Raw genomic sequence first — 11,292 nt, forward strand, 5'->3', positions numbered from 1 at the left:
ATTTAAAAATCCAAGTTCCAGAGAAAAGAGAGAAAAGTGAAAAATGAGAGAAATAAAGTGCCTGTGTGCCCTAGACCACTGTTTTCCGAACCTGTTCCTTATGTTAGCAGCACTAGAATGAATTTTGAATTTTGCATATAACTTTTACTCTGCTTACATAGAAGAAAATGCTTCCAAGCCTACTGGGCAACACTTCCACATGCAGGAAGACATGTGGCAAAAAGGTACACATACAAACTGTATTGAGTAATTTTCACTCATTACACCTTAATCCTTACTGCTTTATTTAAAAAAAAAGAGAAACATGCATCACAGATACCATTGTGGTTTTGACAATTAACCCATAAAACCCTTTAGTAGTTTTTGAATACTGCATTGTATATATTGACTGAAGCAATTGAAATGTTAAAATGCTTCTGTAGCAGTCCGCACCCTCCTTATCTAGACTGTCACCATAACTTCTGTCCTTTTAACCCAGGTTCACACTTTCTTGCTGTTTCTATAAAACCGGAGAGGATGTCTGCTTCATCTCTGCCTTCTACCTTGACCTGTTCCATGACTTGCATGCCCCTTGGTTATGAGAAGGACAATGAGACTGACAGTCGTCTCCAGATTGTCCTTTCTAATATTGTTGCTGCCAAAGAGCTTTTGTTGCATTGGTGTAAATAGTGGGATGCTCTGCCTCGGGCTGTAGAAACCTCGAACACAGCAGAACAACAGAGCCAAAGCAGAGCAGCTGGGGGAGTGATGGACTGGCACGCTGAAGGTGGCATTTATGCGACAGTTCCCTTGTGTTCTGTGCCCTGCAGGTCAAGCTTAACACTGTTCTCAACCCACAGAAGTCAGAGACAACACAGAGCTCCCGAACCGACAGAGAGTGCTGTCCAATAGTGCCTTACACATCTGCACTGGGACAAGGCTCCCCCACTGACCACAGGCCACAGGACCATGCTGCCAGAGAGAACGCTGTCCGGCATAATCGCGGGTACACCATGTGGCCCCATGAGTGCTGGACCATGCAGCCAAAAAAATGTGTCCTCCACAGAGGATAGCAGGAGTGCTGAATCCAGGTTCCAGACAATCAGAGAGTGGTTGCAGACCTGCAAATGCTGTGAGCTGTGGGACCCTGCTGCCAGAGCTCCACCGAGGCTGCCATCCAGCCTCTAAACCAGCGCGCCTTTTTGACCTGCTATTGCCCCTCACCAGATGTGAGCTGTTGGACCCTGTTGCCCTCCAGAGAGGGCAGCAAGAGAACCAAAGTGTCATGATTGTAATCCCTCCTCCTTAAGGGCACTCCAGCTCATTCACATTTTAGTTGATTTTGTGCACCTGCTCCCTGTTCCAGCCTCCCTACAAAAGCCAGCCGCTCACTCTGTTCCAGGTTTTGCATTGGAACACAGACGCCCGGAGGCCCGCCTACCACCAAGTCCCCCTACGTCCGCGGCTCAGGGAGCATTCGCCTCCTATCGGTGTCCCGAACCAGCCGAGTGTGGGACTTGGAGCGCCTGGTCCCGTTCCCCCTTTTTCTTTCTGACCCTTCTCCGGATCCCACTCCGGTTTTTAGCTTTGCTCAACTTTGTCATGTTGTCATTTGGATTTCCTGGTTTTTGGACTTTTGGACTTCACTTCGGTTTTCCCCTGGACTCCTTCGAATCTGTTCGCCTGGACCACGCCCCCCCAAGCACCAGTGCACACTCATCACGCCCCCCTGTTCGTCGACTATCCCAGTTCCTCGTCTCCTCCCAGTGTCTGTTCACTCCCTTCCGGATTGTGCTGTCTGCATAGGGTCCTGAAAGACACTTCGAAACACAAAGCCAGGCTCAAAACAGTCTAAGAGAGGGTGCAGGCTACCCAGCGTCCTGCTGGACAAGACAACTGTTTTCTCCTTCCCTCTACTCGGAAGACAGTCAGTCCCACACTGGGATTTCAAAGACAAAGGGGGGGTTGTGGAGAGATCGACACTCCCCGACTCTGGACTGTCGCACGACCCCTCATCTTTTACCGCAGGTTCACCCTTTCCTGCCGTTTCTCTCTATAAAACCAGGGAGCGATCCCCGCTGTCTTTTCCCTCCTCTGAGTCCAGAGGATGTCTGCTTTCTCTCTCTCTTCCTAACTTAATTTGCTCCGTGACTAGCACGCCCCGCTGTGATTAAAAGAGCAATAAAACTGTCAGGTATCCTGTGAGTTTTCACCAGCCTGTTGTTCCTAACGTTGCCGTTGCCGAAACGGGAGCGTTCCTTACATTATTTAAAGCTAATTATTGGATCAAGAGATATTTTAATCGTTGTCTATATTGCAGTTATCTACACGTGTTTGGAGGGGTAATTTACACATACATATTTTTAGCGGAAGGTTTGACTCCAATTTAAACTATTCGATAAGACGTACAAGTAAAATCTAGATTCTAGGGGGTATTCAGTCTTAAAGTGCCCCATTTAAAAAATGCTTGTCGAGTGTTCAGTTGCAAAAGATTAGTATGAAAAACGTGTTTGTCCATACATACGTTCAGACAAGGTAAAGACAAGTTTAATGTTGGTATTCTTATTTGTTAATGGAATGATGTTCTTGCCCACCTTGGTAAACAGGTTCTGCAGGTGCCTGCTCTCACGACAGAAACTTGCGCAGCACTAAGCTGACGTCATTCGACCAGTATTTCCATATGGAAAGCTACGGTATTTTTTCAGAGACTCAAAACATCCTAAGACACGTGTCACGACTGGACGCAGGTACATTAAACACCATTATATATTATTGCATATGCAATTGTGGGTTTAAAAGTGTTTGTCTCAATTTAGCATTAGGTCACATTAAACTTAAATCGAATTCGTGTTTAAATAATAAATTGATTTTTTGCAAAGCTTTTATTTTAAAATATGATTTTGTCCGCCTCTTCTGTTTTCTCTGTGGCTATTCACTGAGCCCAGCCTTAAAATGAAGCCTGATTTGGTGACCGTCAGATTTAAGAGGGATTTGTTTGTTCTTATTTGCGTTACAGCTGCTGCTGTTGACTTGCTTGGCTCGAGCATTATTTGCATGCGAACATCAGCCTCAGTTTTCATAAAAGACTCTTCTTGGAAATCGTATTTTTGAAAGAGAAATGGCTTCTTCGAAGAGAAACGATGACGGAATAGAGAGCTTGGGGTTATCGGAGGACCAGATCAAATCTCTAGAAGAAAATTTTTTGAAAGTAAGCAAGCATCCAGATCAAACTACACTTATGCTGATCGCCGCTGAATGCGGGCTGTCTGAAGAAGAAACTGCAGTGAGTATCTGAGTCCTGCATCATGTCATAATTGTGTTTAAACTGAAAACATTTTAATACGCAGGTGTTCGTAAGGATATTTAAAGAGTAAAAGAACAGTTCGTGGGGTGAACCATATGTTTTCAGTCTGTATAAATATTAATGGAAAGCTCAGTTTTCCTTCCGACGCGTGTCAAAGAAACAATAAAGGTAAAATATCACTTTAAATAGATACTTCACAGCCTTTTTTGAATTTTGTTTGAATAAACACGTGGTAATTTAACCAATGGATTACCTATAGGTTTCTATAGAAGAGGACCATACGTCTATGGAAAACCTTTCTGTAGAGAATTCGGATATTTCCTTAAAAACCTTTAGGTTATTTTCTATGTGGTGTATTGGAAAGCGACACAAAAGATAACTTTAAACCTTTTTCATTTACATACGGTACGTGGTATACTTTAGGCTGAAAAAATAACATTTGATGTTTAATGGCTTTATCGCTGATGCACTGATGCATTATAAGGCCACGTTTTCTTTAAAATCTGAATTCTAACTCGTGGATTTTCAGTGCTGACAATGTTTTATACTGTTTTGTCCCCTTTTCACATGATAAGATTTTCCACCAGGATCTTTAGCGATCAAAGTGTGCTAGCGCTCCTAAAGGCTTGCTTAACCTTGGTTTTCTTCGTTGACGACAGTAATTGTATGATGCTCTATTTAGGCAGCAATTTTAAGGGATGAACAGCTGCTCGAAATGTACTGTATTATTTTTAAATGATCAATTTTTTAAAATTATGGGCTATTTAAGTTATGTAACTGTAGGTTTTATAATATTTCACTTTGTATGTCCATTGCATGTTTATATGCATTAGTATATATGCATTAAATTTCTCAACTATACTATTAGGTAATTAATATTCATTTCTTTATTGGGGAGTGGCAAAATGAAGCTGAGGAAGTTTGAGTGTGCAAGTTTTTCCCTCCGCTCTTTTTGTCCTGCTTGCTTTCAATGAGTGTTATTCATCTGTTATGAATATGCTGAAAATTTACCAGTTACCAAATGTAATAGACACAAATTACGATCCTTCAGTATGGCTTTGGTGCTCATTAACAAAAGCATACTAATTGTACTCTGGCTGCTTAGTGCAGTAAATTTCAAAGTACAGAAACAAAGTGGAGGAAAGATTAAACGTTTGACTCGTTATACCATTAAGTTTAAATCCAAGTATAATTTAAACCAGCCCCCTAACATAATCATATCATGTAACATCTGTACAAAGTTACAGAATTAAAACCAGATTTACAGTAAAAAGGGCACATTGACTGAGGCCCTCACATCCTGATAAAAATTAGATCAAAGTTTATCCATGGCTGTTGAAGCAGCAGGAAAAGTCTAAATCAATCTCTACAGTGCTTAAAATATGGGCTGCACAGTGTAATTATAATATTAACCCTGTATTTAGATAGATGGAGTACTGCATAGACGGGGCTGTAGAGCATTTTTCACATACCAAAATTATTTTTTCATCATGCTCAATACATAAAAAGGAAATGGAAAACAGGTACTTTGATTTTATCGAAGTAGGTTGCAGGTTTTTTTCATTACATGTAGTTTCAACTCACAAGATGAAAAGTGTCTTCCTATTCCACAGTCACAGCCACTGCTGTACTTGCTAACTCAACACCTCTGTTACAAGACAACAACATCCATTTTCATACTGTAAAGTTTTCACAACAAAAATGATGTACAGTCGCAGTGTTTCCTAGGCGATGTGTAGGCGATACTACTAGTCAAGGCGATGTGGAAAAACAGGCTGGAGAAGGTGAATCAGGCTCCAGCAGGTTTATTGCTCTGGTGTTTACAAAAGGGTGTGCTAGTCACTGCAGGGAGAAAGCTGCAAAGGTCTGAGATAGAGGTAGAGCATCCTCTGGACAGATATGAGGACTAAGAGGTAGAACGAAGTACTTCTCTGAAGTACAGACTCAGTGACCACAATCATGCATGGGTGACTCAGGCAGATCTGGCTGTACAGAGTGCTCCCACTGCCAGCAGGAAAAAACAGAGACAAAGATACAGTTCCTACTGCACTGTGACAAATATTCTGGGATTAGACAAACATTCTTACCCAAATTAATCTAATCCCAGAATTCCCACACCAACCAGAATCAGAACAGCTCCCAATCCTACTGGGAGAGGGAGGAAGGAACTCAGTTGAACTGGTAGCCGAGTATGTGATCTCCTGTCACAGCCTGAGGAACAGTGATCTTATCTCTCAACAATGCTCCATATGTTTATATTTAAATGAATTATGATGTGCCTGTATTGTAAATGTCTGTAGATGTTATGTTAATTGTTTACACTTTGGCAACACTGAAATTCATTGGTCATGCCAGTAAAGCTTCTTAAATTGAACTGAATTGAACAGAGACTTGGCCTCTGTTTTTATAGGAGGGGAAGAGGAAAGAGTGAGCCTGATAAAGGGGAAAGAGGAGAGCTCATGGGCCAGTCCACTGCCAGGCTGTGGAGCACTACAATATATAAAAAAAATAAAGTACAAAAATATACCCAGGTTTGACAATATGATTTTAATGGATTGTGAATCTGCTGTTATTCACAAAGTATTGTTTTGTCATGACTACATGCCTGAATAATACTTTTTAAATTCTTATCTCTTGTTGTTATTCATAACGTGCAGTGAAAAATATTTCAAAAAGTGGTATTAAAGTTTGTGAACACTACTAGAAATAAAACCCCAAAAAGAAAAGGGTTATAATACATAATACAATACACTGCTCATGTAGCTTTTCCTAATGACTATTCATTGTTATATAGTATATCCTACACTTGCTTCCAGAACACATTTTTGGCATTGCTAGTACACAATAGCTAGCCCGTGCACACAAGAGCATCCCTCACTTCCACAGTGGCTGAAGTGGGACCCCTGCTATACAGTAGGTGAAGAGCTTTAGGATGCTCCTTCATGAAAATCTCTGCAGAAATGTAAGGAATTATTATTATTAAATTCATGGTAGCAACAAAATAATTAAATAAAGTTTAATTACATTTTCAAATAGCTATAATACATTTGTACTTTGAGGAGTTATACAGCACATTATTGTTTTTTAGCAAATAGGAACAGATCATATAGAAAGCATGCAGCTCTAAGGGTAACTGATCTTGACACCATTTTGCTGATGTAAATTTGATACATTAGATTGAAAAATGTCCATAAACCTGTCCATAAACTGAATCAGGTCTATAGTTATTTACCTGTAATTACTCTTTTATCTAAATTGTAATGTTTTACCATGTTTCCTGTGTGTTTAATACTTGGTATTCATTATTATCCATATACTGTATGCTCTTGAGGCAGTATTTGTGGTCAGGCAGTTATTTTTAGAATTAGAAGTTATTATTTTTGTCAGAAAAAAAGATGCTGTGTAATTTGTTTTTCAAGATCAAACTGGTTCCACTTGCTTGTCTTTCTTAGACGGTAGATAAAGCTGATTTCTTTTGTTCAGATACAAAGGTGAACGATTATTAAGAAGAAACAGCATCTTGACCGGGTAGCTTCTTTTAACATGAGGTAAAGGGTTTGGCTTGCTCTCAGTCTTCAATAGCTAGTGTGAATTTCAATAGTTTCTGGGTGGTATCTGATGGTTGAGAAAAACAAATATTCCGACAGGTCTTTTTAAATGACAGATACACCTCGCTGTTCACATCCTTAAATGGTACATTCAGAAGTCTTTTTTTATTCAAATTGACATGTAAAGTAGTTTTTGAGTCATGTCCAGGTCAGTGCTCCCAGAAGCTGTTGTTTTCCGTTTGAACACTTACCCTGTACTTTTTCAAAAATTACTTTGACATGAATGCAGTTTTCTTCAACATTCTATATTACACAGGTAGTTTGAAAGGCATATTATTACACTTAGAAATAAGTGTTATGGAATATTTCTAGTAATCCTTTTGTTGTATTGACAAAGCAACTTGGGCCTATGCATAAAAGCAGAAAAATACAGGTAAGTAATTAATAATAATAATAATAATAATAATAATAATTGCTTACACTTATATAGCGCTTTTCTTTACAGCTTATTATTTGAAACAGCCACCTGTTACTTCATAATTATCTCAGTTTCCTTAATAAAACATGTGGACTTCTTTTTCTAAATATATACATGTTTTAAGCATTGTTTTTGCCATTAGTTTGTAGGAAAAAATGATTTAAGCATGCTATAATATTGTTTCTATTACCCAGAACCATCTAAAAGATCAACCAATCTTTTAGGTTTGTATGTATTTTAATATAGGAGTCTTCTCTCCAATTCTAGTGTTTTGTGACCAATAAGTCATTTCGTAGGGGCGGTATGGTGGCACAGTGGTTAGCATTGCTGCTTCGCAGACATTTAATGCCTGGGGTGCTATTTGCATGCCGTTTGCATGATCTTCCCATGTGTATGTGGTTTTCCTCCCACAGTTCAAACACATACTGGTAGGTTAATTGACTTATGTAAAATTTGGCCCTGGTGTGAGTGTGTGTGTTTGTGTCTGTGTGCCCTGTGATGCCACTCATCCAGGGTGTATCAAGCCTTCCCAGAATAGGCTCCAGGCCATCACAAGCCTGAATTGGATAATCAGTTATTAAAAGTGATGTGGTGGTGATTGTTAGTTAAAATGAAAAAGATTTGTACTGGTCATATGTACAGCATTTAAAAACTTCTTTAGACCTGTTTCTAAGTCCCGGCAATGTGTGTCTTTTGTTTCAGAAATGGTTTCAGCTACGCAATGCCAAGTGGAGACAGTCTGAAGGTCTGCCGGCAGAACTAGGATCTGTGAAGGACTAAATGCAGCAATGAATATTAAACTATTAAACAGTGAATATTAAATTCCACCACTGCTCTAACCAGCTCTTTTAACTGCAGCTGAGAAAAGCTAATGTAAGTTATATGCTGCTTGTTACTTTCTATTTTTGTTTTTACATCCTAGCTGTATTCATTTCCTTAATGTGAATTTTATTTAATTATGTTTTTCTGGTAACAATTGTGTCATTATATGTATAAATAATATAATTTATTACATAGTTCTATTTGTTACAAAAGGCTTTATATAAATGCATTGAAGAGGTATTTAATTTAAAAGTGCTGTGTACAATCCTTTTCAGTTAGCAATCAGGATAGTCTGTGAGTGCTCGTAGAGGGCTTGAGAACAAAAACTGCTCTTTCATGACTCTATAAAACATGTATAAAGCTTCTTAAATTACCCTGATTAAAGCAGACACTGTAATTGCCTTCACCCATTAACAGTGCCAGCTCTGTATCTTCACAGTCTGACAGACTGTGGAAATGTGGGCTGTGTTTTTGGAATAAAACGTAATATGCATTACTTCATCTTGTATATCTTATGACATCACCTTTTTGAATTTGTTAACAGCTGCTTTATGACAAAAACTAACTTGTTAACTTGTTTTCTGTTGAAAATGATATCACTGTTGTGCATGTTTGGTAAATGTGATAAGATTGGGGGGATCCTTCACTTATTATTCAACCTGAGAAGATCAGGATTTTGCTGGTACATTTACAGTAGATATACATTGACAGATTGTACATCTTGATAGCCCACAATTATTTTCTTATTATTCAAGCATTTCTCCTTAATGGCTTCACACAGTGATAATGCTGACAGTGCCTTTTCTTTAAAAAAGGAGGAAACCTCTGGGTCTCTGAAAGAGATGACAAGTCTCCATGAGGCTCTAAGTACAGTGCTTTAAAAATGTATTCATACACCTGCACATTTCAAATAATAACGATTGTAGTCATTACACTTTGAAGTAGCACTTGTTTTATACAGAACCTTCTCCACGCAAAGCAAAACCAAAGAGGTAATTTGATTTTAATGAATATGAAAGAAAAAGGTATAAATTATTATTGCACAAGCATTCAAATCCTTTTCTAGGGTGAACCTAAATTAACATAGGTGTACAAAATTGCTTTAATGAGCCACACAGTTTTGTGGTCTCTGTCTGTCTACAATATCCATTTTTAATATACATATTTTCAATATTACAATATCCAAATTCTCAATATTTAGGAATAAAAATACTCCCAAGGTTCTTGGATCACATAGTGAATTACAAGCCCATAGTCATATATGAAAACTAATGAGTTTTCACAGCAAATTAGGGATAAATTAATCGAAAAGCACAGATCAGGAGGAAGGGTATAAAAACTATCAAAGTCTCTGATTATCCCCATGTGCATTAAGAAATGGAAGGTGCATTGTGCCACCTGTCTAGGTCAGGTCGTCTCTCCAAACTGAACAGCTGGTTACAGAGGAAAATAGTGATAAATAGGGATGCCACTAGAGGCCAGTGACAACTTTGAAAGAATGGGAGATGCATCAATATGCATCAGTCATCAATATCCTGGTCACTCCACAAGCTGACCTTTATGGAAGGGTGGCAAATCCATCTTGAATCCTACATGTAGTTTGCAACAAAGCATCTTAGTGATACTACAAACATGGAAAAAGATTTTGTGGTTAATGAGCAGAACCTTATATCTGATGGAAATAAAACACACCTTTTCAATTCATCAAAACTATCCCTACTATGGGATTCTTCTTCACAGCAGGGACTGGAAAATTTGTTAGGATTGAAGGAAGAATGGAAGGTGCAAAGTGCAGGCAAATACTAAAGAAAAACCTGTTTTCGGTCTTCTGAAGACTAATAACTGGTGCAGAAATTCATCTTTCAACACATGGTCAAAGCTACACCAGAGTGGTTAATAAGAAAGTGAATATCCTTGAGTGGCCCAGTCAAAGTCCTAATGTGAATACTATTGAGAATCTGTGGAAGGGCTGGAAAACTACTGTTCCTGTCCCCAAACAACTTCATATAACTTAACTGCACAGAAGAACAAGCACAAATGACACCAAGATAGTGTACAAAGTTGGTAGAGACTTGCCCAAAAAGACAGGAGTGGTGGCTCTGTGGCTGAGGATCTGTACCTATGGCTGGAAGGTTGCCGGTTCAAATCCTCCAGCTAGCAGAGGAATCCTACTCCCTTGGGCCCCTGAGCAAGGCACTTAACTGCAACTGCTTGAGGGGTGCTGTACAATGGTGGACCCTGTGCTCTGACTCCAAGCTTCTATCCCTGTCTGTGTGTCTCAGGGAGTGCAAGTTGGGGTATGTGAAAAGACAAATTCCTAATGTGTGAAACTGTATATGGCCAAAAAAGTGAATTTATTTTATCTAAGGGTCTGAATACTTCAATCAACATGTTGTGTACAATCATTTTGTATTTTCACAGACGGACAATATACTGTAGGCGTGAATACCTTGGAAAGGCAGTTGATGTTCAAAAAGATCAGAGTCACAAAAAAGAGAAAAGAGAAATGAATTTATCACATATTTAAGATAATAGATTAAGATTAAGAAGATTATATATTAAGATTAAGGTTATACAAATTGTTTTTATATTGCTTTGTTTCAGGATTCAGATTGTTTCCTTTCTTTGCATTTTTTTCTAGCACAGTAATGTCATGTAATGACATAATCTGCAATGTGGTGGGCAAAACTGGAATAAAATGTTTTAATCAAATCACTGTTTCTCTCTTTATTCAATTCAAGCTTTTATTGATACCAGTTCAATGAGTTCAGTTTCACCAGTTTTAATACATCCTGTTTATTTTCCTTTTTTCATTTGTTATACACTGTTTGCAAATGGAGCCCTGTCACCCTGAACACCCACAGTAGCTCTATTTCATGGCTTGTTCTTGTGTTATATGATGGAAGATTTGTTGAACCTCGGTGGAGTATCTCACAGGAGGTAGGATATAGGAAACAAACAAGCTGGGCTCAACAAATTTAAGTTTTCAACTAAATCTGCTATTAATGTTTTACTTTTTTCAAATAATTACATTTGAGTATTTTTACATTGTAACATTTTTACATTTTTTTTAATGTAAAAGCAGTAAAAAATTGAACTACAGTGTCAACACTTCCAGTGCAATACATTCTCATTTTGTTGTCCCAAGAAAGATAACCAGC

At 38.5% G+C, this 11,292-nt stretch overlaps 1 protein-coding gene across 2 annotated transcripts; it reads left to right on the forward strand.

Moving 5' to 3' along the window:
• Nucleotides 1-2,682: 2,682 nt before the first annotated feature.
• Nucleotides 2,683-10,843, forward strand: hopx (HOP homeobox). Of its 2 annotated transcripts, XM_088924365.1 has the most exons (3): nucleotides 2,683-2,726; nucleotides 2,996-3,262; nucleotides 8,012-10,843. In XM_088924365.1, the coding sequence occupies exons 2-3, from the start codon at nucleotides 3,098-3,100 to the stop codon at nucleotides 8,087-8,089; spliced, it is 243 nt and encodes an 80-aa protein (XP_088780491.1). In that variant the 5' UTR covers nucleotides 2,683-2,726; nucleotides 2,996-3,097; the 3' UTR covers nucleotides 8,090-10,843. The 2 variants fall into 2 exon arrangements, with proteins under 2 accessions (XP_088780491.1, XP_088780499.1); XM_088924373.1 differs by having other exon boundaries at nucleotides 2,706-3,262.
• Nucleotides 10,844-11,292: the final 449 nt, after the last annotated feature.

Source organism: Atractosteus spatula, chromosome 1 (genome assembly GCF_055471065.1).
Source record: "Atractosteus spatula isolate fAtrSpa1 chromosome 1, fAtrSpa1.hap1, whole genome shotgun sequence".
NCBI classification, from domain to species: Eukaryota; Metazoa; Chordata; class Actinopteri; order Semionotiformes; family Lepisosteidae; genus Atractosteus; species Atractosteus spatula.